This window comes from Drosophila mojavensis, unplaced genomic scaffold (assembly GCF_018153725.1).
Source record: "Drosophila mojavensis isolate 15081-1352.22 unplaced genomic scaffold, ASM1815372v1 contig_16, whole genome shotgun sequence".
NCBI classification, from domain to species: Eukaryota; Metazoa; Arthropoda; class Insecta; order Diptera; family Drosophilidae; genus Drosophila; species Drosophila mojavensis.
The window spans coordinates 1,045,378-1,073,353 of NW_025318693.1; the positions used below are offsets into that span (position 1 = coordinate 1,045,378).

General features: G+C 38.6%; 6 protein-coding genes across 7 annotated transcripts; 2 read left to right on the plus strand and 4 right to left on the minus strand.

Moving 5' to 3' along the window:
* Positions 1-12,484: 12,484 nt before the first annotated feature.
* Positions 12,485-14,095, minus strand: LOC6573807 (trimethylguanosine synthase). The gene has a single exon (XM_001999830.4). The coding sequence runs from the start codon at positions 14,093-14,095 to the stop codon at positions 12,734-12,736; it is 1,362 nt and encodes a 453-aa protein (XP_001999866.1). The 3' UTR covers positions 12,485-12,733.
* A 25-nt stretch (positions 14,096-14,120) lies between these two features.
* LOC6573806 lies at positions 14,121-14,835 on the minus strand. The gene is made up of 2 exons (XM_001999829.4): positions 14,522-14,835; positions 14,121-14,457 (listed from the first exon to the last, which is right to left on the minus strand). Exons 1-2 carry the CDS (start codon positions 14,731-14,733, stop codon positions 14,121-14,123), a joined length of 549 nt encoding a protein of 182 aa, XP_001999865.1. The 5' UTR covers positions 14,734-14,835.
* An 87-nt stretch (positions 14,836-14,922) lies between these two features.
* Positions 14,923-17,607, plus strand: LOC6573805 (DNA-directed RNA polymerase II subunit Rpb4). 2 transcript variants are annotated; one of them, XM_001999828.4, is made up of 5 exons: positions 14,923-15,118; positions 15,241-16,066; positions 16,135-16,595; positions 16,776-17,044; positions 17,118-17,213. In XM_001999828.4, the coding sequence occupies exons 1-4, from the start codon at positions 15,055-15,057 to the stop codon at positions 17,009-17,011; spliced, it is 1,587 nt and encodes a 528-aa protein (XP_001999864.1). In that variant the 5' UTR covers positions 14,923-15,054; the 3' UTR covers positions 17,012-17,044; positions 17,118-17,213. The 2 variants fall into 2 exon arrangements, with proteins under 2 accessions (XP_001999864.1, XP_015022623.1); XM_015167137.3 differs by lacking the exons at positions 15,241-16,066; positions 16,135-16,595; positions 16,776-17,044 and adding an exon at positions 17,362-17,607 and having other exon boundaries at positions 14,941-15,118; positions 17,118-17,298.
* A 275-nt stretch (positions 17,608-17,882) lies between these two features.
* LOC6573803 (protein AAR2 homolog) lies at positions 17,883-20,293 on the plus strand. The gene is made up of 2 exons (XM_001999826.4): positions 17,883-19,351; positions 19,418-20,293. Exon 1 carries the CDS (start codon positions 18,212-18,214, stop codon positions 19,343-19,345), a length of 1,134 nt encoding a protein of 377 aa, XP_001999862.1. The 5' UTR covers positions 17,883-18,211; the 3' UTR covers positions 19,346-19,351; positions 19,418-20,293.
* Positions 19,360-19,764, minus strand: LOC6573802. Its single transcript, XM_001999825.4, has 2 exons — positions 19,630-19,764; positions 19,360-19,566 (listed from the first exon to the last, which is right to left on the minus strand). Exons 1-2 carry the CDS (start codon positions 19,762-19,764, stop codon positions 19,432-19,434), a joined length of 270 nt encoding a protein of 89 aa, XP_001999861.1. The 3' UTR covers positions 19,360-19,431.
* A 2,066-nt stretch (positions 20,294-22,359) lies between the features above and the next one.
* On the minus strand, positions 22,360-27,714 carry LOC6573801 (14-3-3 protein epsilon). Its single transcript, XM_015167136.3, has 5 exons — positions 27,610-27,714; positions 27,140-27,415; positions 23,003-23,472; positions 22,748-22,928; positions 22,360-22,652 (listed from the first exon to the last, which is right to left on the minus strand). Exons 2-5 carry the CDS (start codon positions 27,201-27,203, stop codon positions 22,585-22,587), a joined length of 783 nt encoding a protein of 260 aa, XP_015022622.1. The 5' UTR covers positions 27,204-27,415; positions 27,610-27,714; the 3' UTR covers positions 22,360-22,584.
* Between the last annotated feature and the right edge of the window lie 262 nt (positions 27,715-27,976).

Genomic DNA, 27,976 nt, shown 5'->3' on the forward strand with positions numbered 1-27,976 from the left:
GCTAAAGTATTTATACATTTTAAATTTTCGAAATTTGTTTATTTACCACAATTTTAATATTTCTTTGTAATGAAATAAGGGTAAACAAATTCCACACGTTACAAGTGGCCATGTAAAGCTGTGTGTGAATGCACATGCATATGCACGAGTATGTGTGTGTGTGTGTGTGTGTGTGTACATTGCTTCTGCGCATGTGTCCGTGCATCTGTATGAAGCGAGCTGGAACGAGAAGGCGTCGCAGTCTCAGTCTCAGCCGCTGCCATCGCCATTGTTACTTGGCCTTTTGATAAACTTCGCCGTTAGCGAAGGCGGCTCATCATAATGACGATAATAATGTAGTTCTTGTTGCTGCTGCCTCGCTATGGCCCTAATATTTATTTATTTTCAAATAAAAAAGCATATTTATATACGTATACATATAGCGTGAAAGCGAAGGAAAAACTGGCAAGTATGGGATGGAAAAACTTTTTTCATTATGAATTATTACGCAAATTTCTGGAATGGGGAGCAGCACTAGAGAGTGAGAGAGAGAGGCAGAGAGCAACAAAGCCATATTATATTATCGTTAGAGCGACAGGAGTGAACTGCGGTTTTCATTAGAATAAAAATAAGGGTTTTAAAAAAGTATTGCATACTTATCTGGAAATGTAGAGCGTAAATTGCGTGTACAAAACAAGCGAAGTACATATAAAAATAAATGAATATTATATGACGTTTTCTATCATAAACTCAAGTATGTTGACTGATTTAGGTTTAATCTTATCTATATATACTCATTCTTATATTTAAGCTCATACTTATCCCTATACTTATACTCCTTTCATATCTATCGCATAGCTTGACTTTCTTTATCCCATCGCATTGCTCCGAAATATTTTTATTATTATTGAGCACTGCGTTATTGCATGCCACCAATACATATACGTACACACACATATATATATATATATATATATATATATATATACTCTTTGACACACGAACACGGATTGTTAACAGCACCTTGTAGAACTTATATACATATGTACATATATACATATATATACGCACACACACACAAGCCAATTCCGTTTTCTTCTTTCTCTCATTTTTTCTCTCTTACTCCCGCTTTTGGCAGCGCTTAATATTATTAGCTTGCCAGAGTGGAAGCGAGACAGCAGTATTAATTTGCCCGCTGAACATCATTATGAGCTTAGTACAGCCCGGCAGGCAGCCAGTCAGCCAGCCAGTCCGCCTGCCATCCCAGCAACCACCCAACCACCCACTCACGGAGCAGCGTCGACAACAAAATGGACTCAAAAATTTGAGCGCAGTAAAACATTTGCGGCATGTTTTTAATAATGTTGTTTATAATGTCGATTTTTTTCCTTTTTTTTAGAAATTGTTGTTGCCGTTGCTGCTATTGTTCTTGTTGTTGTTGTTGTTGATGTTGCTATGTTATCTGCCTTTTGGATGAATTTGTATAGAATGCCTTTTATGGCTTTTGGGGCAGTGGCTCGAAACAAACGCCATTAAATTTGTTTTATTTCGGTCATTTTCTCATTTGCTTCATATAACTGCAACAATTTGATAGCTGTGTGTGTGTGTGGGTTTGTGTGTTTTATGCGAGCATTTTTCAATAAATGCCTAGCGCAAAAATTAATTAGAAACTCATCTGGCACTCAAAAATCAAAACCCATAATGAGCGCAATTTACAAAATTCTCGATTCGCCCATTCGCCGGGCCACTTCACAAAAGCCAAATACAAACGCAAAGCAGGTACTAAGCCGCCATTTTGAGTTTTTAATTAAATCCTGTTTTGGCCAATGCAGCCATTGTTATTGTTGATGTTATTGTTGTTGTTGTTGCTGCTGCTACTGCTGCTAGTGGTCATAGGCACTCCAATTTGGAACTGTGGCCACCGCTGTCGAAATGAGTTTTTGTTGCCTTCGCCCCTTGAAAATGCTGCGCACCTAACCCAAAAATTAATTTCAGCCAAATAACCAAATGGCAGAACTTGCGAGCGTTGCCCGTTAGCTGTTGTAATTAGAAATTTATTTGGTTTTTGATAATAATAACTGAGTTTTTAATTGCATATTATTGCTGCGCATTTAATTAAACATTTTCCAGTGCTTTTTGTGGCACGTCAAGCTGAAACATTAATATCAAACGGTGTACTATTGTACTTGAAAAGTGAAACATTTTATATCATTATTATTATTAAACAAATTAAAATATGGTTACAAAAAATTTATGAACACTAATTCGAGCTATTGGCAATGGAGTACATATGGAATTTATATTGAATAAATATAAAATATGGCTACAGAAAATTAGGTAAAATTCACACTAGTCGCACTATTAGCTATTGATTATATGATGTATTCATACTTAGTAAGAGTATTATAATAAACATATAAAAACTATATTCGCTTGAATTTACATTTCCTTTTTATTTTTATTTTTATTTTTTTTTTTGTAAATATAAATAAAATGAATTGAAATGAAAATCTATTTATCTTTTTTTAATGTCAAACAAAGCAGGAATTGTAATATCTATTTGTTGAAGGTTTTTCTTAAATGAAACACGGTATATGTAGGCGCAACACAAAAAGTTTATTTAACACAATATTCAGTAACAAGTACACTTCTTCACGTACAGCGACGATTTGAACTTAACTAACCGAGCCGACACACTGACATTGATCTTACACAATGAACTTACTGAATGAACTTTGGCTCGACTTACAGCTCGCTTATATACCTACTTCTACTGCATATCGAATGTTCTGGATGTCTCCTTATGCTTCTATGTTTGCGTCTATTTCATAATCCAGAACATTCGGTTTCTTATTCTAGAGACAAATGTGCGATCAGCCGACGACTGTGTTTACCGTTAGCTCAAATGCTCACTTGATGATGAGTTTTTCGAGATCAATCCTCAACACCCTCCCTAAAACTCAACATCTCTATAACAAATTTGTCCCTTATTCTTCATTCCCAATTTCTCTCTTAGATACAAAAATCTGGGCTTTGGCAAAGCTTTAGTAAAAATGTCAGCGATCTGCTCTTCACTCTTTACATACCTTACATCTATCTCATCTTTCTCAAATAAATCGCGTACAAAATGATATTTAACATCTATATGTTTGCTTCGTTGATGAAATTCAGGATTTTTGATTAGCTTAATCGCACTTATATTATCTATAAACAAGATGTAGTTACTTAAATTAATGTTACAATCAAAAAACAATTTCTTTAGCCATATCATTTCCTTACTTGCTAGAGCTGCACTTACATATTCGGCTTCTGTTGTTGATAAAGCTACACATTGTTGTTTTTTTACTTTGCCACGTTATTGCAGCATTCGCATATTTACACAAAATTCCAGATGTAGATTTCCGAGTTTTCTTATCACCTGCATAATCAGCATCACTATATGTCTCAAAAATATTATTAATTTTACTGTATAAAATTCCCAAATCCATCGTTCCTTTCAAATAACGAAATATTCTCTTAACTAACGTCCAGTGATGCTGCTTCGGGTTTTCTAGCTCTCGGGAAACTACATTAACAGAAAAACTTATATCTGGCCTTGAAACAACTTGTAAAAACATTAAATTTCCTACTGCTTCGCGGTAAGGTGCATTACAATTATTTTGTTCAGATACATTTTCATCAGACTTTAACGCTTCATTATAATTTAAAGGCAAGCTTTGTGTAATAAATGTAACAGGGCAACCATAAAAATCTGGCATACGAATCTGTGATCTATCTCGCAATCGCCGACCCATTTCACTATTATTATGTTCAGTTGATTCATCTTCAATTTTATTATTTTCGTATTCACTTTCATTAGTCTCACTTTCAGAATTGTCAACTAAAATTTCAGGCCTTTTAAACTGAGCTGTAAAGTTTTCTGGCTTAAAACATACATCTCTACTTATAATTACATCTCTCATATTTGGAACATATACACGATATCCTTTGCAATTTTCAACGTATCCTACTATAAATCCTTTAATAGACTTTTTATCTAATTTTCTCCTTTTTTCTTTTGGTACATGTACAAAACATTCAGTCCCGAAAATTTTAAGATTTCCGATATCTGGCTCTTTCTTGAACCACAACTCATATGGAGTTTCATTCCCATGTTTTGTTGGACCTGTGCGGTTAATTACATAAACTGCAGTGTTTACTGCTTCTGCCCATAGAAATAATGGTAACTCAGAATTAGAATGCAACATTGATCGTGCAGCTTCAATAATAGTTCTATTCTCACGTTCCGCAACTCCATTCTGTTCAGGTGTATAAGGAGCATTAACAATATGTTTTATTCCCTTCTTATTAAAGAACAATTTAACTTCTTTATTAATATATTCTCTACCCCCATCGCTGTGAATTTCTTTAATGTTTTCATGAAATTGATTCTGAATTGCCTGAATAAAAATTTGGAGTTTTTCAAATACTTCTGACTTATGACGTATAAAATAAACTTCCCGATAACTTGAATAATCATCTTTAAAGCTAACAAAATACAACTTTTTACCAATAGACTCTACCTCTATCGGACCGCAAACATCAGTATGAATTATCTCTCGTGTCTTTGTTGCACGGTCAATATTTTTGTGAAATGTTAGCCGATGCTGCTTCCCATAAGCACATCCTTCACAAAAGAAATCATTTTCTAGAAAATCAATATTCTTATTTTTCAAATAATCGCGAACATGTCGAACGTTTTGATGACAAAACCTCTCGTGCCATACTTGTAAAGAATCACTTTCTTTCGATTCTATTTTTCTTGTTAAATTACACAATTTTGGCATCAAAACATTCGCATCTAATTTTAATAAGTTTCCGAACCTAGAACCCGTTGCAATTATTTTATTATCACGTCTCAACAAACACTGTGTTCCTTTATTTTTAATAAGACAATCAACACCCCTTTTTGCAGCTGACATAATAGAAAATAAATTGTAAACTATTTCCGGAACATACAAAACATTAAACATTGTCGTCGCCCTTTTATTATTATTGACATAAGTTTCAATATCAATATTACCTTTTCCGTGCGCCGTGATATATTTACCGTTACCTACGCCTATCCTCAGGGGCTCCAAAAATTCTTCATAAGTAGAATACCAATCTCGACGCCTTGACATGTGATTAGAAGCTCCTGAGTCGATCACCCACACGTCATCTTCTCTGCCGTCCCTGCTCGCAATCAATCCTTTCCTCGATGATTCACCCGATTCTCCTTGATTATTTTCCGCTTGACTTCCTGCATTTCTCCTTTGGTGACAGGTGTTGCTCTTGTGGCCTTTCTTCTTGCATATATAACACCTGTAGCAGTCCTTCTTCAGATGTCCCATCACGCCGCAGTTATAGCACTTCATAATTTTCTTCTTATTTTCATGTTCTCTTTTATTTTTTTCGTTGCCGGCAACTAACGCTGTTGACTCTTCAGGTACCACTTCTTGTTCTTTTGACCGCATTTCTTCTGTCATTAAACGAGTCGTCAAATTGTTCAATGTTCTTTTGCTGTCTTCGACCGAATCCCACGCACTATGAAAATAGTTAAACTTTTGAGGCAAAGATGACAGGATTCGCGACATTAACATTGTTTCAGGCACAGCACTTCCAAGATTTTTCATCTTGCTCCACAAAACTTCTAACTTTGAAATATTGTAGTCCACACTCTCACTTTCAATCCATTTGAAATCAAAAAACTGTTTCTGAATAGCCGATAAATTTTCTTCTGATTTCATATCATACACTGAGTTCAATTTTATCCACATTTCTCTTGCTGTTTTGCAGCTCACAATCAATTCCATCGGTCTTCTCTCGATAGAATGAATAATTATTTTCCTTGCAGTCTTATCAGCTTTCAAGAACCTTTTCGAGTCTCTCTCGTATGTTGCAGACTCCTGTGTCGGACACGTCAAACTACCTTCACAAACGGCAAGAACATCGTCGTCTTCTTCCAATAGCGTACGAATCATAAAACACCACAAATGCCAATTGTCTTTGTCGCGTAATCGTTCAATTCTCATATTTAATGGCTCCATTTTCATTGTCTTTATTTAGTTACAAATTTGCCACTAATTCACTTTTGTACTTGCACTCGATTTCACACTACATTACACGTTTAGCACTGTCTGGGCCCATAACCTGTTGAAGGTTTTTCTTAAATGAAACACGGTATATGTAGGCGCAACACAAAAAGTTTATTTAACACAATATTCAGTAACAAGTACACTTCTTCACGTACAGCGACGATTTGAACTTAACTAACCGAGCCGACACACTGACATTGATCTTACACAATGAACTTACTGAATGAACTTTGGCTCGACTTACAGCTCGCTTATATACCTACTTCTACTGCATATCGAATGTTCTGGATGTCTCCTTATGCTTCTATGTTTGCGTCTATTTCATAATCCAGAACATTCGGTTTCTTATTCTAGAGACAAATGTGCGATCAGCCGACGACTGTGTTTACCGTTAGCTCAAATGCTCACTTGATGATGAGTTTTTCGAGATCAATCCTCAACACTATTACGAATTTTACTTCTCAAAAATTTTAATAAATCACCTAAAACTTTAATTGTTGATACATTTTATTTTTAAAACATTTACCGTAACTCCTGTAGAATGCGAATTCAGCGAACAAAGCTTATTTCTGAATAGGTATGAGAGGAATATATTATGTATCCGTGATTAGGATGATAGCCAGAACTCATCTAGCTAAATCTGTCTAGCATGCTGCCCGTGTGTTTTGTATATGCATACAATATGCAATATCTTTAACAACTCAAGTCGGCGGAGGCAAGTTTATTTGAAAGTTGGGCTGTAGGATAGATTATTCCTGCTTGTTTGTTTATTATAATTAATGTGGCTTTGATATGAGAGCGCCATATAAGCAAGGATGTTGCATATTAAAATTGAAGCAGAAGTAGGAAAAAGTAACAAATAAATTAATAGAGAATTACAGAAAGATAGAGAGATAAAAAACAGTATTAGTTTTAATCTCTGATAACAAAAAAAAAAGATTATAACCGTAGGCAATTGTGAATTTGCGTTAATATATTTGTGAAGAGAATGGTCTTTCGATTTCATTTCTTTTATATCTATTCTGGGATTAATAAAAATATAACATTTTTCGTACTCGTGTTTACATTTTAAATAATAAAAGTCGGTATGAATCTCTAAACGCACATTTAAAGTCCAAAACGTTTAGAACTGAGCCTTAACCTTATTTTATATGAATTCAATGGGGCTCTTTAAATTAATATTGATAATACCTAATAAAATTGTACACTTTGAGCATTTTTACAGATCAATCTGCCAGTTGAAAATCAACTTTTGAGGCCGAGCATCTTCACAACATCGTATAAGAGTTTACTTTACTATTTATTGTATTAACATTTCGATTTGTTACAATATTGAGGAAAAACGCGCTTTTGCTATGGCTTATCGTAAGTAACTAAGCTTTCCTTTGCACACCTGAGTAACATGTGTTCGATGCGTGTTTAGCAATTAGGTTGTCTTAGCCAAAAGCCTGAGCTGTCCGTATTGTCTTAATAAAATTGGATTGCAACTAGTATATACTATTCTCCATGATAATGATAATGCTAACGATAATGATGATGAGAGAAGGACAACTTTCACCTTAAGGTCGTGCTCATCTTGGGACGAACTCACGCTCGCACATTAGGGAAGGGGGCTGGTCCGACAGATAGGCAGACAGGAGCCCTTGATTCCAATGGTTTCAGCTCAGCTTTGTTGGCTGAACAAAAAACACCCTCGTAATCGCGACGCATTCGCTTTGCTTTGCTTTGTTTTGCCTCGCCTCGCCTCGCCTTGCTTCTGTTCTGTTCGTTCATAAAGCGTTGGAAATTATGGAAATTAATTGAAATTCCAAGCGTGCCGTTTGCTCTTTTGGCCAAACCAACAAATTACCATCATTATGCCTGTGCCCAAATGCCACCCCCTACCCCGCTATGCTCCCAACCTCAGCGAACAGCAAATGAGACCCTTTGAACTAGCCTAATTTTAGGAGCTGCGGTTATGCATCTGTGTGGGTTTGTATGTGTGCGCATATGTGATTGTCCTCTCTGTGTGCTTGTATGTGTGTGTGTGTGTGTCCCAAAGTGCATTACATTGCCATTTAATTGAGCTGATTAATTATATGCAGCAGCGGGCTAAAAAACTCCGTGCAAAAGGACATCGACTGATTGACTGTCTGTGCTCACTTCACTCGCTGCGTCTCTGCCTCGGTGCCTGCATCAAGCATTTGGGAAACATATTTTGGAGCTGAAAGCAGCAACAAGGCGACGCGTCGAACGACCTCAGCGTCATCAGCAGCAAAAAGTCATATTAAAAATCATTCGCTTGTGAAGATCAAAAGCATTCTTTTTCACCGAAATGCCACGGAAAATGATGTCGGGGGTTGGCGTGGGCGGGGATGCCAGGGATGCGGAAGTTATCTGCGCGCCCATGCCTACCCAGTCGGACAGGCCGCCCGCTCGCCTGTTCGCCTTGCTCAAGCATTCAGCCAAAAGGGAATAACACACACATACACACATACAGAGAAAGCTTGCCTGCCTACCTATGTATGTATGTATATACACAGAGATGCCAACACGTTTTAATCTTTTTATGCGCTTATTTCTCGCTCGCTGCTTTTATGTGTGTGTGTGTGTGTGTTTGTTTGCGCGCCTGTATTTATTTATGGTTTTTCGTATTCAACCACCAAAGTAAAAACATATTGTTTGTGTGAGTGTGTGTGTGTGTGTGCACATTTATTAAATATTATTGCTCTTATTTTGTGGATATACTTGGCATTTTTTATTGCTCCGAGACAAAGTTGGTATTGTTGTGGTTGCTGGTTTGTACGCAAGTGCTCGGGCACTGCGTTATTGTTATTGTTATTACTATTGTTGTTGTTGTTGCTGCTGTGGTTGTACGTATATATACATATACATATATTGGGCAACGTTTATTAATTTTAATGCCCAAGCCATGAATAACGGTTAATCAATAAGTCAAATGTGCCGCCATTTTGGAATAGTTTCATGCATTCCCATTCGATTCTCTTTCATTGATAGCATCGAAAAAATATCTCAGCTATATGATTACGCTATTAAAACAAGTCAGAAATCTCTAGTCGGTAGCGTCAACTAGGGAATACCCTAGGCACCGGTTGATCTGCGTAAAATATACACCAAAGCTTGTATCAAGATTGTGTACAAAATACAAATACAACAAGTTTCGAACTTATACTTCAATAATATTATCTATATTTAATTAATAAATAAACATGCATGTTAATGTGTATTGAAGTATTTTTATTTTATTCTATTATTACAATCTCCCAAATATCAATATACAATATGGGTAAAATGGGTAGAGTTCAACTGATTTATGTCTTAAGTCAATCAGATTATAATGTTTCTTCAGCTAAGATTGGTAAATAACAAGAGCACTCATATTATTTTAGGTAAAGCTCATATGACTAAACGATTATTTACTGTATGTCAGTTAAATAAATAAAAAAATAATATAAAACAATTTATTTCATTGCGATAGACTTCTTTGTCTGGTTGGCACTCAAGCTCAAATCTAAATGAAATTGTTGTTAGAGCTTAAGCTTAAAATCGCTAGGAGATTCGGACAATTCATTCACACAGTCAGGAAATGCTATACAGAAAAGTAAATGTTAATAAAAGACAAACAAATTGCGTCACGCGTCAATCGAGGCATTATCGGCTACTTAAATCTATGTAGGACTATACTGTCTGGTACCGTTATTAGATACGCGTAATTGCTGAGGGGTTGACATATATATAAAAAAAAAACAGATTTCAATAATAAAATACGAAGACCAAGGATATAAGAGCAATATTCCTTTGGGTCCGTCGTCGTTGTTTATATGGCAAATATTTTATTAGAAAGCAAACACGTGTTCACAGCTCATCATCTCCCGTAATCGTGAGTGGTGGCGCCTGCCTGGGCAAAAACAAATTAAGTCACCCTTTTATTACGCTATTTAATTTTAAGCGTAATATTGTCAACGGTCTTGATAAATGGTCGCTCCGCCTCTCCCCGCCCCGTCCCGCACCGTACCATCCCACCCCGTCGGAGAAGTCCAACTGCAGCTCTGACTGCATGTTTGATCTGTAATTTGTGCCACTTGACGATGTTGCCGATGACGAGGGCTAAGCTCCTGCCCAAACCTAAACGCCAGGGTGGTTTATTTGTGCTACAAGTTTTGACAATATCAAATGCGATTAGGCCGTCAACGAAGCCCACAGACAGTGGAAAATGCGATTGTGCAGGTGCAGCCTCTGCGCGCAGCTAATTAACCATGATGAGCAGCCGGAACAGACCAAAATTTTCATTTAGAGCTGATTTATGAGTAAAACAACCTGAAATCTATATACACATACTATGTAAATCATATCAGATTAATAAGGTCTTAGTATATTGGAATTGTTAAATTTTATTTCACAATAATAAAACACGTAAGATAGCTCTAGTCGACACTGTTTGACTACGAGATCCCCTATAAGGTTCAGGGAGAGAGACTGATATTTCAATAATACTTCGCTTCTGCTTTTCTGCTTACACAAGAGAAAGCACATTCCCATACACTAGTAAACACAAGCTGCAATCAGTGTCGCCAGTTTAGCCGATTTCAGGCTAGATCTAGCCTTTTTAAAATATGTATGGAATAAAAGCCAGAAATTGAGGCTGACTATGCAGAAGTCCTAAGAGAAAAATATAACAGAAGTAGGCAGTAGTTTCTTCTGTTAATTAATAATTATAAATATTAATGTATATATGCTAAATATTTAGCATATCACACATATATGTAACAAGTAATGAGGTTATCCGATTTAACTATGCGTGTTTGTCTATATATCTGTTTGTATGTATGTCTGTACATCTCTCTGTCCGTCTCTCTGTCTAATTCACAATCTGTCTCTCCATATGACTCTCTGGACAAAGTAGAGCTACAGAAGATCATTTAAATTGTCTAGGTGTATGTAGTAGTATTCATTTGATATTTATATTTAGCTTACGAAGCTAGACTGAGCAGCAGAGAGTGTTCCCATTGCTCACATAGAGCTCGGCTGCAACGATTCCTACGAAGCGAACGAAGCTAAAGTGCTTGAGGCAGCAGAGAGTCTTCGGATTGGTTACTGAAAGCTCGACAACCACGATCTCTACCTGGCGCCGGGCTCAACATTTGAGTGTGACTTAGTGACTGAGTGAAAGTCGCCCTATATAAAGGGCAACAGCTGGAGCACTTCTTCAGTCGCCCAGGGCTGGTGGGGGTCAATCGTGCAGTGCAATAAAGTGAAGTGACATGAAGTAATCGTTCAATTAAGCATTAAAGACTGTGAGAAAAGCTTGGAAGAAATACATATATAGATATAGAGATATACTAAGAGGAAATAAAGAAGAGGAAATACTAAGAGGAAAACTAAGAGGAAATACTAAGAGAAAAACTAAGAGGCAATATTAAGAGGAAATATTTTCAAGACATTCTCGAAAGACAAACTTAGTAGAAATAATAAGAGGAAATACTAAAATAAAATAAATAATAATAAGAATATACTGAAAGTATACTTATATAAATTAAATAAATTTTTTTATATAAAAAATCACCTAATCATAATTCATTTTTTATTAAAAAAAAAAAAAAAAACAAAAGTAATCAAATAAGAAAAACAATATAGTTAATGAGTAAAATTTAATAGTTATAGTTAATGAGTAAATGTAAGAATATTATATCACAAATAATGGTAACTGCTATATAATATTTCACTCAATCAAAATAATACACTTAAAATTGCTAAAGCTACATTCGGGCGAGTGATAAGTTTATCAAACTAATTAGGGAGCAGGAGCGAAAATACTGATGATGATATCCAGGGAGAGCAGAGTTTGGCTATTTAGGTAGCTGTAAATTCCGCAAATACAGCCCCACCCAAGGGATGCTCTAAGTATGTTGTTAACGGCGAAAAGGGTTGTTGCTGTTGCCCTTGTTGTTCGGTCTACGCTGGAATTTATGTGAAACTTTTGTGACATGGAACATGTTAATTGCCCCCCCGCCCGGTTGCCAGGCTTAGAGTTGTTTCACAAAGTTCTTAAAAATAGACGCCAGTTTAGTTCCGTTTGCGTTTTTAATTAAAAGTCACATTCGGACCAATGGAGAGGAGGGACGTTACGGTTATGACCACTGGTCACTGCAATCTTACCACACACAAACTGAGCGGGGCTGCACAGGACACGGAGAGAACGAGATAGAGAGAGAGAGAGAACAGCATGTTTAAGCTGTCTAAATTGGATAAAGTCCTTACGCTCTGCCCGGTGACTTGGCAACTATTTTGCGAGCAGAATGGTGCATCAACAAAGCGGGATTTGCCAGAAAGAGTCGCAGCAGTCGCACAGTAAAATTGTTATCAATGCGGTTACAATAGAATTTAAGACCTTTGAAAGAGCCACAAACAGTTTAATCCAACGTATAAAAACTATAATTATGTCTAATCACAAAAAGTGAACAATGTGCTTAATTTATGTAAGTAAAGTCTATTTACATACTTAAATCTAAAGCTCGATAAAGTTAAAGAAATAGAAATTACTTATTAAGTAGTACAACTGATCGATATTAGCTTCTTTTGCTATATGTAACACGATTTAATCCAACGTATTAAAATGTAACCCAAATTCATGCTGATAGTCATTTATCAGTCTTCTGCCGTTGTTTCATGACCAAGCTCTTGCCATAGTAGGCTGTGATTGCCACCAGACGCGTATCCAAATAGTTGTGCTCCACCTCGCACTGCTCACCCGCATGCGTTAGCGCAATCACCTGCTTAATATTGGAGCTGCGTGGCAAAAAGAATCCAATGTTCTCCGTTAGCCGTCGTGCATGTTCCATCAAGGGACTCGCGCCCAGCGGCAACAAATTCTCTTCAATATCAAAAGTTTGCTGTTTCTGATAGTCCGGTCCACCCCAGGGTGGACTCAGAAAAATCGCATCGGGTCGCAAACGTGTGGTGCGGGCAAACTGCAAAAAGTCCGCATGCACAAAGTCAATCTTATGGGCCACACCATAAATAGACGCATTCTGCTTGGCCATCGCCAATTTCTTTAGGTCAATGTCGATGGCAATTACGCGGCCACAGGTGTTGGCGAATTGTATGGCATTGCCGCCACAGCCGCAAAATGCATCCACAATGACGTCGCTGGCGAGACGCCTAGCCGTCTGCTTGGCAATCTTCTCTGGAGTCACTGAGAACCAGCTTTCGCGATCCAAGAGAATGCCCTGATCAAAGCGTGAAAAAAGCGAGAAGCGCTTGAACCAATACTTAAGCAAAAGGTTATCATCTCGCATAAATTGGGGGATTTTTGAGTTTTTTTGTCGCTTTGTTTTCTTAATTGCCCGCGACTTGAGGTCAAGCTGAATTTCATCCTTTTCATTGGACATGCTTAAACGATTTGAGTCGCTCTCACTCTCAGATTCACTTGGGAGTTTCTGCTTTGGCTTTCGTCGGTCGTTTGTACTCCTTGCACCAAAAGATGTGGGTAATCCAAGCAGTTTTAGCTGCTGCTCCTCGCCAAGAGATTCGTCGTTAGTGATTAGGTATTCCTGATCCGCCTCGCTGCATTCAGTACTTGCTGTACTGGCGTCGGTTTGATGTATTTCTAAATACGAAAACTGATCGTCTATATCGCTTAAGATTTGACCAACATCTTGCAGACCATTATGCAAGTCCCGTTCGTAATTCTCCAAGACACATGAAAAGATGTGCCAGAAATGTGCGCTTTGATCGTGGGCGTGTTTTACCCACAACTCTTGCCAAGCTGCTTGTTCCTCGGCTGTGGCTAACTCGATTGCCTCCTTATATTCGGGATATTGTTTGTGCCACTTCTCTTCCAGAAACTCGTGACCTTCGCGTTCCCAGAAACTGAGCCAAGCCGATTGTTGTAACTCCTCTTTCCACAGAGGATCCAAGTTTGCCGATTGCCGGTCAAACACTTGAGAGAATGTATAAAATTGAGGATTGCTGCGTGACGTGGTCAAAAAATGAGAATGCATTTCATTGGCTCTTCTTGATATCTGTCTATTTGCACAGCACACGAATCTCAAGTCGACGTTGAATTAACTCCTCGGCCTGGTCAATCCGACTTGAGTGCCATACGTACAGCGCAGGCTTGTGAGTTTTCTGCACGTTTTCTAATAACGTGGACCTCTCTTTGCCGTTGTCGTCCAATCGGAGCAATTGCTCGTGTAAACCCCGTGTGGTCAAAGTGGGGCTATTCGGCTTTTGCACGTTGCATAGCACAATCTCGCCACGCATAATACAGTACGCTCCGTTAGCCAGACTTCCTGTGCAGCTGTTCTCGTAGCTGAAGTTCAGTAGGAGCAGGGACACAGTGCCAGTAGGCAGTTTGTATACACTGTGATATAGTGGTGAAGGATGAGTACAAGCATGTGTAAAAGCATATGCAGGTAGTTAGTTACCTTGGCAGGTGCGGTATCGACACGTTTTCCAGTTTAAAATGATCTGGAATGGCACAAAGGCGTCCAATAACGGCACACTTGCCGTAATGGATCTGTCGGTAATCGGGTTCCAGCACCAGCTCCTCAACAAGCAAATATTTAAAGAAGTCACAGTATTTGGGAAGGTTTTCTGCTGGATCGTTTATGGGCGGCGCAACCTCAACGTCGCTCATCACTTTCCAACAGCGAATATAGCTTCAGAACCGTTTGCTGCTTCAATATATGAATAACACCAGAAATGCATGCCGCTAAATATTGACAGTGTTGTATAACATAAAATTGTTCTCGCATATCACTGGTATTTTATGGGCGCAGTGACTCTAGAAAATATTTGGCAGCCCTAACTAGTAACAGTGTTGCAAGACGCTACAATCGCAGGCGTCTTTTTTGCAGCCCTAGTACTAGTAAAAAAGCGGCATTGCGTGAAAACAAATCGAACTTCGCAAATAATTTTTAAATCTTATTTATCAGCCTATAAATAAAGTTGAACCAACATGTCCTTTATGAACCCAGTGGACATGGTCGATGAGGATGCAGCAGACCTGCAGTTTCCAAAAGGTAACAATAACAAACGGCTCAGCAGCCCAACTAGCAACTTACAAGTGATGCAAACCAAGAGCCACGGGGTCCACATGGCGCGCCATGTACACCTTAACAAACATTAAATTACTTCTTTACAGAGAAAGCTAACAGTCGTGAGGTCATGCGCTCATCTGCCAGGTTTGCTCGTGCCCGCGCTGATAGAAAAACGAAGTGTGTAACGATTCATTATAATCAGCTTGCATTCCACAATCAGCTCGATGAAAATGTAGACAGAGTTGAGAATAAGGATAGCGAAGCCGAGCACTCATCGGGCTCTACTCTATGTGCAATGTGCCGCTGTTGCCTCGCAGAGCCATATATCAAGTGTGCCGAATGCCTGGACGTCCTAATATGCTTGCAGTGCTTTTCACGAGGTCGCGAAATCGGGAGTCATCGCAACAGCCATGCCTACATTATAGTTCGAGATGATATTCAGGTGTTTGCAAACGATTCTGGTTGGGTGGCACGAGACGAGCGTGCACTGCTGCAAGCTTTACACACAAATGGCTATGGCAACTGGGATGCCATAGCCAATGCACTTGAACGACGTTTCTCACCAGAGGAGGTACGACGACACTATCACGATTGCTATTTCGGTGGCATCTTTGAGCGGTTGCTCGGCTTGCAGCATGCACGAAATTGTTACCTGCCCGAGCGCATGCCATATGTATTCAAAATGCGATCCCTGGAGCCGCCTCGGCACGATGACATATCGTCGATTCAGTTTAAAATCAATGCAGGATATCGATGCGCACGCGGAGATTTCGACACGCCCTACGATTCCTCTGCCGAGGGTCTGCTGTCGGTGATGATCGAACAGCAAAGAGCAAACGCTGATGATGAGCTTGAAGATGAGTCACCAGATCAGCAGTTAGTGGAGGCACTGCAGTGTGGACTAGTCCGTGCATACAACAATCGTCTGAGGTAATTTTGAAGCAGCCCCATTTATTGAAACCTGCCTTAATTACAAGCCAATGCCAATGTACTTTTAGAGAACGCCAGCGACGCTACAAAATTATGCGTGACCATGGTCTCATTCTGCCAAATCGCACTGTCAGCTGGATAACCAAATATGTGAGCGCTTTTCGTAGCGATGTCAGCTGCATGCGCTTCCTTGCCCTCATGCAAGTTTGCAAACCCTTTCAGTTCGATCTGCTGGTGGAGTCGCTGCGCAATTATCGCCAATTACAAAATCGACTCCACTGGCTCTACGATATACGGCAGCATGGCGTGCGCACTCTCTACGGCGGCTCGCTTTATACGCGTCTTTACAAGCAGCGCCAGCAGGCTCAGCGAGATTATGCACGGCAACGGCAAAACGATGCTTACGACTGGCAGCAATTGGTGCACCACTTCGAAAATAACCAGAATGTTGACCAGCTGCCTCAAGGCAGTAGCTCCAGAGTGTATATGCATTGTCCGCGTCGGAAGGCTAGTCCAATGGATATTTCGGGTAATCAATTCAAATATGTTGACATATTCATATATATAAATATATGTATAAGAAATTCATTTGTATAGTGAATGTATGCATGCTTATGCTTTTGGCCATGTATAATATTAAGCTTATTATTAACTATCATAAACCTATACTATCATAAACCTCTACTGACAGCAACATTTTTCTTTTCAGATCTGCCAGGATACTCTAAGCTAGATGCAGGAGAACGTACACTTTGTAGCGTGGCGCGTCTAATACCACAGGCCTATTTGGAGCACAAAAACCAGCTTATTGCAGAGCAAGCCAAGCTGGGGCATCTAAGGCTGGGCGATGCACGGCGACTTATTAAGATCGATGTTAACAAAACGCGTCAGATTTATGATTTCTTGGTGGAAAATGGCCACATTCGACCTCATACTTTTGGCTAAACTTGTAGCATTATATTCAGTTGCATCTCACTTGTAAATTGCAAAGAGAATTGAAAAATTTCGCAATCTAATTTATTCTCATATACCGCATGTTGTTGTCTTTCAGAGTTCGAGAATGCTGAAACACTGCTCATATCGGAGGTGCACATGTTACTGGATCATCGCAAACGGCAAAATGAATCCGCTGACGAAGAGCAGGAATTTTCAGAGGTCTTCATGAAAACCTACGCCTACACAGACAGTTTTCGAAAATTCAAGAATAAAGAGACCATTATGTCCGTACGCAGGTAAACATAAAATGCCTCTCATTACAATAAGCATAACTTCTGATTCAATTTTCTTGTTTCTAGTTTACTTATGCAAAAGAAACTGCACAAATTCGAACTTGCCGCTCTGGGCAATCTCTGCCCGGAGGCGCCGGAAGAGGCTAAGGCTTTAATACCTTCTTTGGAGGGTCGCTTTGAAGACGAGGAACTGCGCCAGATACTTGACGATATAGGCACTAAGCGCAGTTTACAGTACTAATTGCTTAATTTTGTAGTAAATAAATCAACTAATATATATAATACATATAATTAGTTTTAAGCTTACAAATATTTGTACCTTGTATTTATTTAAAACATTTTTAGCGTAATTACTGTCATTTTATCAGCATTATCGTAAACAAATGATATGGGATTGCTAGCTAATTTAACGGACGTACTCAGATTAAGACTATTGTCTATCGGCAAAATAAGAAAATAGCAACCTATGCAATATTGCCTGAAAAATAAATATAATATTGATCGCTTGGACGACAGCAAGCAAACGTCTTTATCAAAACTTTTCTATCGGTCTCGAATTTCATTAGACTTGTTAAATCGATTAAGAATTGACAAACTATCGATTAATACGGAGCCTATCGGGCGTGCTTACAACATTCATGTTTTAAAAACAGTCTCAATTATCTTAAAATATATATAAATATATATATTTAAATAAAATTTGATAGGAAATTAGTGCATTTTACATTTCTGCAATGTGTTTGTAAAAATTAGACAAAAATTAAAATACAAGCAAAAAACCAAATAGTAGTTCCACTGAACATGTTCCAAAATGAACATATGAATGTAAACGATTACTTAGATACCTTCAGAGCGAGAAACTAGTTGTCTTCATATTTGAATTACAGTAATAAATACGCAAGGATACACATTTACAATGAATAAGGACAATTCCAGCATGCAAATGGATCCAGAATTAGCATTGCGCCTGCTAGCAGATGGCGCCGTTTTGGTCATAGCCGGCGTTCCTGTGGGCACAGAGTTTGGCATTGACTTGTGCTCGTATACCATTGGTCCAGATTTTCGTGGCGTTAAAATGATACCGCCAGGTGTGCATTATGTGTGGTGCGCATCCCACGGTCCGTATGGCGACGCTGCGCCTCGTGTAGGCTTCGTCCATTTCTTTCATCCTAATGAGATTCTTGTACGTGAATGGGATATTGAATTGGAGGAGCTGCGACCACGTCAGACAGCAGATCCGGAGCTAGAGCGTACCCGTATAAGAAAGAACTTAGCACAACTTGAGCGCGTTCTGGCCCCGTACGACTATCGCTATGTGTGTAAGTGGAAAGATCTAACTGGCAGCGTTACAGAGGCGTGCGTAAATCGCTGCCGCCCAGAATTGGGAACAATTCGTACTAACATTGAGCTAGAGTCCTGTACGGATGCTGACAGGCCACGTGGTGGAGCGGACAACATCAGCAAACGGAATACAGCTGCCAAGTTGCTGCTGGATGAGAGTGAGATGCTGCCTTACTTGAAGCCCGTACAGGGCACTGCGCCACGTTTCTGTGCTGTGCCCACACGTGTTCCACAGAATTCACCTCCAGCGGATGTTTCGCGACATGCGATGGACTGCATAGCAGCTGTGGACATACTGTTCGAAAAGTTAGAAAACAATTCCGATGCACTAATTGAGGAGGTGCAGCTGGCGTTTGTGTTCTTTTTAGTTGGCTATTCAGTGGAATCTTTGGACCACTGGCGGAAGGTGCTTGCCTTGCTGGCACACTCGGAGACGGCTGTTAGCAAATACAAACTAGCCTTTATGAAATACAGCGAAGTGCTGGCCCATCAACTGCCGCATCTGCCTGAGGAGCTGATGGCGCCTACCATGCACAACACAGTCTACAAAGATGTTCGCGAGCTGCTAGTAAATCTCCACGCTGGTGGTCTCATGGTAAACGCTGAGCGCCTTATGAAGAGACTGGTCAAGCAGCTAAACTGGCATTTTGAGGGCTTACTCGACGAGGATCCGGAAGAACAACCCGTGATAATAGAGCTGCCCCAATAAGGCGAGGTAAACAGTGCTGGGGCCAATATACATGTCATATTTTTATTGGTTTCTTTTCACGATTTCGCACAGAAAATCTGGACGCCCTAACGAAGTGAATGCTGAGTGCGCAAATAATTCCAAAGGTCTCGGGCCGTGCGTATGCTGACCATAAACTGACACAGCTTCGTTTCTATCAAGCAGAGTATCAGGAATTTGGCTCTCTTATCCTTCAGCAGTGACTGCAATTGATTAACTGGGGCAATAAATGAGAGCTCTAAATGGAATATTGGACAAATAGCTACCTCTTCATTGTTCTCCGGTCCATTCTCAACAACCGTCCATAGATCTTCGGACTCCAAATACGCACGCACTGTCATCGACCACGCTTTGTAATTATCCAAGCCTTTCAACTTCTCAATTTGCAGTTGCAGCGTCATTTCCCAATATTTTGTTGTCTCAAGACCTACCGACGTTTTGCAAATAAATCGTTAGGCCTTTTGGCTTCTCTACTTTGTGCTGCTGTCTGCCAATTTGCCTAGATTTTCATATTTAGATATATGTACATATAAGCAATTGTATATGCCATATGACATGCCGTATCGTATAGTATGTGGCGTACCTCTTTTGTTATGTGCTTGCGATGGTGGTGACGGTGGTGGTGGTGGGCTATTCGGATGGTTGGCCATACACAGCCCAAACAATGGCCACTAGACCTAGTTCCACTGCAGTTGCAAGTGTATTCAATGCCACTGGCTTTGACATTGAGCTGAAGTAGACTCGAGCACTTTGAGATGCGGTCCTACTGCATTGTATTGACACATGTTCCATGATTTTCCCTTCACGCCAATTTATGTTGTTTTCCATGTTTAAATTAATTTAAATTTGTAAGTCCCACACCAAATCCTGAATAAGCTAAATAATTTTGTAATAAAATTATCATATTAAATATATTAAACAATATCTGCATTGCTAAGCGATTTTAATTATGAGGGTCTTTCATATTTAAGCATTATGTAGGATATGCAATAGAATTTGAATAATATTAACTTTTACGGCTGCCCTTTATATATAAAAAAAAATGCACTCACAAATAGTTGTCCGGAATATAATGAAATATAAACTTAATCCAAAATTCCTTTATATAATTAATAGTAGCCCACACATTCGCAGTACCCACCTACTTACGTCCCTAAATAAAATATCGATGCCTTCCCTGCGGATCTGAATCAATCAGCAATGTAATATTAATTTATGCGCAATTTTTTTTTTAATAATTATTTTTATTTGAAATGAATACGAATGTCAGTTTAGCTTTTGTTTTGCTGATTTTCATTTTTCATTTAAGAAACTTGTGTTTTTCGATATTATTTAAGTATTTACTGCTGCCTAACGCTCCAATTTCCTGCTCGGGTTTTCACGGCTGCGTTTTCAATATAAATACATACACACACCTATATATATATATATATATATATATATATATATATATGTGTGCGGGTATATACTTATAAAATTTTCTCATTCACAAGTGCAGACAGAAAGTTTTTGAAACGGAATGCTTTTCAATTTGGTTATTAAGTTTGTTGTTCTGGTCAAATTGTTTTCCTGGAACGCAGCAACAAATAGGGAAAACATAAAACTTCGTTTCTGATTTTTCATTTTCAGCTAAAATAAATTATATAATTACTGGCTTGTTCTTATTATTGTTTTTAAATGCAAACATTTTGTCGCAGGTAGTTATTTTGGGATGATCTTTTCATGTGGAAATATTCGAATTCGAATTCTCTACAAGTTACATAAGTGGTAGGCATAGAAAATATACAAGTACATATATCTGAATGTATATATACTAAGATGTATACAATATATATTTAAATATATGTGTACCATTTATTTAGCAACTACAAATACTTTTGTTTTTTGAAATGTTTGTGTCGAAGTGAATTCAAAAACGTTAAACAAACTCTTGTACTTATCAAAAGACTAACATAAACTGCGCCTAAATCTTTTACTTGCGAGCAATAGAGCGGTGAGAGAATGAGAGAAATCAAATAGTTAACCAAGAAGAAAGCTCTTCTATTTACTTAAATGGTGATTGATTGCTCCGTGTTTGAATTTCGTGTCTGTGTCGGTGTCAGTGTCTCCGTGTCTTTTGAATAATACACTAACATACATACAAATTTAAGCTTAAGAATTCGTTTTAAATTTATTCGTGCGAATTTCGCTTTAACTAACATTTCTTTTCCCCTCATAGTTTATTCTTATTCAAGCTTGACTTTGTTTTTGTTTGCTCACTTCGTTCTTACTTCACATTTGCTTTTCGTTTCGTATTAAATTAAAATTAATTGTTGCTGTTTTGTTCATGCATTTACTTCATACATTTTGTTGTTTTGGTATTTTGTTTTTACGATTTTCTTTGCTTCGCTTTAATTCAATTTGCGCTTATTAATTTTTGTATTTTTATTTTTGAGTGTTATTTCCTTTTATTTCATTTCATTACTTTTATGACTGGCTTAAAATTAAAATTGAAGATGTGAATTTTATGTGTAGTTCTCATTTTTATGCTGATAAGATTGTAAAATGATTAATATGCCAACTTTCAATGAAATGTACGTTTTGCTTACTGTGTGTGTGTGTGTGTGTGTGCGAGTGTGTGTATTTAGTTTGAAATGAGTTTATTTTGTTTTCGCTTCTCAGAATTAAATATAATATTTATTTAAATATAATATAATGCTTTTGTTTCTCGAATGCAAAAAATTTCAAATGTAGTAGTTGCTTGTTGTTGCTGCTGCTGCTGTATAGCTTTGGGAGCCAGGGCACAGATTCGCATTCCACAGCGAAGACGACGATGGCTGCACCTAAATCTAGCCCCAACAAGAGCCACGCCCATTACCACCCTCACTTTGTGCCGCTTTCTGCTGAATTTGTTGTATGTACTTTGTGGGTATTGCTGCTGCTGCTGATGCTGCTACTGATGTAGATGTTGCCATTGTTGTTATTATTGTTCGTGTTCTTTCTGTTTTGCTGTTATATTTTACTGTGGTTGCTGCTGCCCTTGGAGTAGTTGTCGCGTATCGTTGCTGTTGATGTTTTGTTGCTGATGATGCTGTTTTTGTTGTTATTCTTGTTTACTACCCGGTTGCGCGTGTTCTTTTATTGTTGCATGCATATATATTATATGTATTATATTTACTTTAGAAGGTATATGTTTTTGTTTTGTTTTGTGTTTTAAATGGAAGGGCGGGGGTTTACTTAAATTACGACACATCCTGATCCTCAACATCCTGAATTTCCTGTTTGGGTTCGCCATCACCTGTTGTGGAATCTATATTTAAAAAGGACAAAAATATATATTACATTAGTCAAATGGAAGTGAATAATATATGATAAATCAATATCATTTATGAGGCGATTACACACCATCTGCCTGCATATCGGACGTCCATAATGTGAGGTTATCCCGCAGAAGCTGCATAATCAGTGTCGAGTCTTTGTAGCTCTCTTCGCTTAGCGTATCCAACTCAGCGATGGCATCATCAAATGCGGCTTTCGCCAAGCGGCATGCGCGATCCGGTGAATTGAGAATCTCATAGTAAAACACCTAAGATTAATAAAAAAAAAACGCTTTTAATGAGTTGATATTCAATCAAACATTATCTGCGTTATTTAACTTACCGAGAAGTTCAAAGCCAGACCCAATCGGATGGGATGTGTTGGTGGCAGATCGTTCATGGCAATATCGCTTGCTGCCTTATAGGCAATCAGCGAGTTCTCAGCAGCATCCTTACGATCCGAACCGGTGGCGAATTCGGCCAAATAACGATGATAATCGCCCTTCATCTTATAGTAGAATACTTTACTTTCGCCGGACGTGGCGCATGGAATGAGATGTTTCTCGAGCACATTTAATATATCCGAGCAAATGTCGCGCAGCTCCTTTTCCACCTGACCACGATAGGTCTTAATCATTTCCAATTTCTCTTCAGCGCCCTTGTTCTCCTCCTTCTGTTCAATGGAGGTAATGATGCGCCATGAAGCGCGACGTGCTCCGATTACATTCTTGTAGGCAACCGATAGCAAATTACGCTCCTCAACGGTCAGCTCAACGTCCATGGAAGCGACCTTCTTCATGGCCTCCACCATTTCTGTAAGTGCACAACAAATAAACAAAATACATTTAATAAATTTCTCTTAGGCGCCTAATATGCTAATTTATATAATCACTGCCGGAATTTGTGATATGCTGAAAATAAATATTCTATCATTAGTTACCTCAACTTAGTATCCACTGTAGTTGTTTGCTTTTCCATATTATCGGCTATCCACACTCACATTCGCATATTCGCTATCTATGCGTAGACAAACTCCCAATCTTTAATGACATAACCTATCACACACTCAGGTAGATGATATATACATAGCTGTTTCCTGTGACTACTATTTGCCAGCTTTAGGCCAATTTTGTCATGGAGAGTCATGATAAGAAAAATCAGGAAAATAACACCTCGTCACTCACATTATTGCACATTTGTCTAGGCTAGGCAACAATGCGAAAGGCGTCATCGGCTCAAAACCGCGTCATGAATCACATGCATTTGCAGTGACTGAATTATTTCGAAATACAGCTGCAACTTTTGAGTCGGTTGTTACTTTTGTGTGCGTATTGATAACATTTCAACTGACACACACACACACACACACACACGTTAATTATATGTATATATATTTGTAGGACACATAGAAACAAATCGGTGCTAAATAGAGTAATTCTGGCATTTTGACATTGCCTGCACTACTCTCTTCATCAGTCTTTCTCTCTCTCCCTCTCTAGTTGCGAGCTGCTAACATATATGTATATGACTATGTATGTATTTAAGCATGAACGCCGCCCCCATCATACCCCTCATGATTTTTTACGTTCAAACAGCGGGAGCTTTGTTTTTCGTTTACTTTTATATACTGTTGCAGCACGTAGCTGTGAAAATTCGAAAATAAAGTTGCCTGTGTGATTCACTGTGCTCAATTTAGTCGCATCTTGTTGTTGCTACTTTTCAGTGAACTTCAAATTGTTGTTTGGCATTGGCACAGAATCGTAACGCATTTTCCAACACCTAGCACTATGAGCCTACCAAAAATATGCCAATTTTTCAAAATATAGATTTGTGGAATTGTAGAAAAAATAAACAAGCCCAGATAATATAATACCATATAATTAAAGCGAAATTCCCACGGCATGACAACGCAAAAGCAAAAAAATATGTCAAAAAGCCAAAATCAACAATCCGCCGCCCCATTTCATCGTACACCCGTACACCCACATATGTACAAGACACCCACCCATCATATACATCCATATACGTCACATTAACATGCTGTTTAAAACTTTGGCAATATTTGTGACGCCATTAACAAAGGTACATTGCAAAAGGATGTCTAATGCGAGCGATACACCCTTGGCTCCGGTTGCTGCTGATGAGCTTGGCAAGACATAAAATATGCTTAAACATGGATACGCCTATTTGTATTGTATTTGCAATTTCTTCATTACTCATCTGCGTGTCTATCAGGTTATTAGCCTGAGTATATTAGAAAAGTATAAATATTCAAGCATAAAAATACTTAAATAAAATAAACTTAAAACAAGAACATGTAAAACAGTCAATCTGTAACATTTTGTAAACTCTCTCTGCCTTCTTCTGTATTTCTGTTTTCTATTGACGACATTAAGCTGAACGTCAACAAAAAAGTGCACAGCAGCGACCTCGAAAAGACGTAGCTAGAATAAACGGGAGCAGCAGCAGCAGTCCGCACCTGAAAGCACACTTAAAGGCTAACTACCGCTGCTGACGTTAATGTATATGGAGGGGCTGGGGGAAAGGGGTAAAAGTTGGCGTTGTGTAGGAGCTTCGTAGGGGAAGAAGCGGGTCTAGAGGAGAAGCAAGCCAGACGTTGCCGGCTGCCTGGAATGCATTTGTGTTAGTCTCTCCAGCATGACCAAAGCTGTCGCAAGTGCGACAAGGCCAACGCCAAGTGCTCGCACTAATACACAGACGAGGACAGTTTGGAGCTCACGCAGGCAAAAATAAGAAGAAAAACATGTGATACAGACTTTAATGTACACATGTGTATGTGCGAGGAGTATGCCTGTGTGCGTGACCGCAGTGGCTGCTAATAGTTGATTGACTTCTTTGGAGCTGCGAAGCAACGGCGAGAGGGAAGGAGATAAAAAAAAAAACTGCCTGTGTTAAGTGTTGGCAGTATTCCTGTCAATTGCTAGTAAAATTGTTAGATATAATTACTACAGCTATTGCCTCTGTCCGAATACAAGAAACATATTAGCAAACTTCTGACCACCACTGTATTGGGGCAGAAGAGGCATCAGTGTCTGTGTCAGCAACACTAGTTATCTCGTTTTAACGCACACGGAAACACATTTGAGCAACGTCGTTGAGCGCGCGCGCTTTTTAGTCAATTCCCAAAAACAACGGCAGCTGCCTAGCGTTTTGCATTTTGAGCAGCCGTAGCATTTTAATTAATTGAAGTATTTTTAATTAAATAAGCAACAACAACAATTTTCGACCGGGATGGTGTGAGTAGTTAAGATAGTTGCGGTTAGCGTGCGTGCGTATGCCTCTCTGAGACGTACAAACACACATACATACATACATATGTACACACACATGCGCACAGAAGCATGAGTAATGCTAGTGCAAAATTTTTTTTTCTTTTCTGCACTATGAAGCAGAGTTGCCAAGTTCCTGCCCTTAAATAATGCGAGAAAGTTCTTTTCGAAAAGTTTTAGTAAAAGGGACAATCACTAATTCGTATAATAAACAAAAACTGAAAAAAAAAAAATCTCCAACGTCTAGCAGCGGTCGGTGATCGTTACTTCAACGATTTGTGAGGCCCCAGTCACACAATCGATTCATTCATCGATTTTTCGCAGTACGGCATATGATGACGACGTCGCCGCCTTGCTGCTGCGCAACAAAAGCACATTTTAAGTGCCGAAGAAATAGAGCGAAAGGAACAAGAGAACGACGAAGTTTTCGTCCCCCACTGATTTCGAATACAAGCAAAGGCAAACCGTTAACATATTTAAATATGCAATTAATTGTTACTCCTTTACGGTTGCATGTTCCTTTTGTCTACTTTACTTTAAGTTTGACTTGGCAACACAAAAGCAACTACAAAACAGCCCTTAGCAACGATGTAATTTCCCCGTTGCGCAGCCCTTGCGCGCCTATAGCCGAACACTAAATACACAAAATTTCAACTTGAAAAATCCCCCCATCCTAAATATTTTCTTAGTTAAGTAGCTACTAAATACATATATATATATATATAAATATATATACATATAAATTAATACGCAACAAAGTTGCCTTTTTGTAAAGGCCAACGCAAAAACGAAAACCACGCGAATTTTTGCCGGTAAAAATCAGGTTTGTTTTACATGTTTCTTTCACAGTCTTTCTTTTCAACAGCGTTGCCTCGCCTCCTCGTCATCTTCTTTTTCATTCGGTATTCGGTCTTTTCGCAGAAACACTACTCATCGGATGCGGCGGCGACGCCGATTCGACGCTGCTGCTGTTTCTGCTTATACTTATGGTATGGCAGACGGGCGCACCTACACATGTCTGCAAAATTAATAATTTCTACTTTTCTTGTCACCCGCTGTATAAATTGTGGATATTTTCCACAATTTTTGACGTAGCGCAGGCCACGCGACGACAATGTCTCTGGACCCCTCCCCAAAACTTGGCGCTCCGCTGACAAAAAAATTTTTTCGTCCCCCTTTTTCGTACTCACCATCGTAGCGCTCGGCCTGTTCGGCCAATTTTGCCTTGTAGACGTTATTTTCACGTTCAGTCATTGTGTTTAAATCCTTTTTAGTAAAATTAATCCACAGAAAAAATTATTTTAAATGCTCCCGGTACGTGCGGCGTCGATTATGCTCTGCTGCTGTCTTCGTCGCCTTCTTTTTCTCTACTGCTTTTTGAGTTGACAAGCGCTCTGCTTAGTTCACTCGCACGCTCGGTTCGGCTGCCGTTCCGTTTTCAATGTCGTCGTGGACGCTACACGAATCTGCGAGTACAGTAAAGAACGTTTGGGGGTAAAATGAATAATTTATACACTGAGAGCGAGCGTGCGTCTTAATTTATTTTATTTTATTTTTTTTCTTCAGTTTTTAAAACTTATTATAATTTTAACTGTCTTTCCACACACACTGTCACAAGACGATATTAATTTGTATTATTTGATTGATTTTAAACGCTTACTTTGTCGTCGGTCGCTCAAAAATGTCTCTGAGAATGAGAGGCAGAGGCGCGGCAAAAAAAGATGGCTCTTTAGTAGCGATGAACGCATATTTAAAGTATCGATAAGAGACAAAATCGCACGATAAATAAGTAAAGTGTGTAACGACAAAATTTTATAATTATATATGATAGAAGAATTTTAATATTTAAAAAAATTATACATCTTAGCCGGCTTTTGTGCATGGCATTTATTATCATTACAAAACGTACTGCTCGGTATATATATTAATGTCTGCTGGTACATTAGCGATTACTATCGAGTGTATTTACTCTTTGTATTTTCCAAATAAAAATATAAATAAAAGTATAATACAAAAGAGTTATTATA

Coding starts and splice junctions, on each gene's coding strand:
- LOC6573805 (XM_001999828.4), top strand. CDS start 15,055: ATGTCCTTTATGAACCCAGTGGACATGGTCGATGAGGATGCAGCAGAC. Junction 15,119..15,240: donor AGACCTGCAGTTTCCAAAAG/GTAACAATAACA, acceptor ACTTCTTTACAG/AGAAAGCTAACAGTCGTGAG. Junction 16,596..16,775: donor TAGTCCAATGGATATTTCGG/GTAATCAATTCA, acceptor TTTTCTTTTCAG/ATCTGCCAGGATACTCTAAG.
- LOC6573803 (XM_001999826.4), top strand. CDS start 18,212: ATGAATAAGGACAATTCCAGCATGCAAATGGATCCAGAATTAGCATTG.
- LOC6573807 (XM_001999830.4), bottom strand. CDS start 14,095: ATGCATTCTCATTTTTTGACCACGTCACGCAGCAATCCTCAATTTTAT.
- LOC6573801 (XM_015167136.3), bottom strand. CDS start 27,203: ATGACTGAACGTGAAAATAACGTCTACAAGGCAAAATTGGCCGAACAG. Junction 23,473..27,139: donor ACAGGCCGAGCGCTACGATG/GTGAGTACGAAA, acceptor GTGCACTTACAG/AAATGGTGGAGGCCATGAAG. Junction 22,929..23,002: donor GTCTGGCTTTGAACTTCTCG/GTAAGTTAAATA, acceptor TATTAATCTTAG/GTGTTTTACTATGAGATTCT.
- LOC6573806 (XM_001999829.4), bottom strand. CDS start 14,733: ATGAGCGACGTTGAGGTTGCGCCGCCCATAAACGATCCAGCAGAAAAC. Junction 14,458..14,521: donor TCGATACCGCACCTGCCAAG/GTAACTAACTAC, acceptor ACTATATCACAG/TGTATACAAACTGCCTACTG.
- LOC6573802 (XM_001999825.4), bottom strand. CDS start 19,764: ATGACGCTGCAACTGCAAATTGAGAAGTTGAAAGGCTTGGATAATTAC. Junction 19,567..19,629: donor GACCGGAGAACAATGAAGAG/GTAGCTATTTGT, acceptor AATCAATTGCAG/TCACTGCTGAAGGATAAGAG.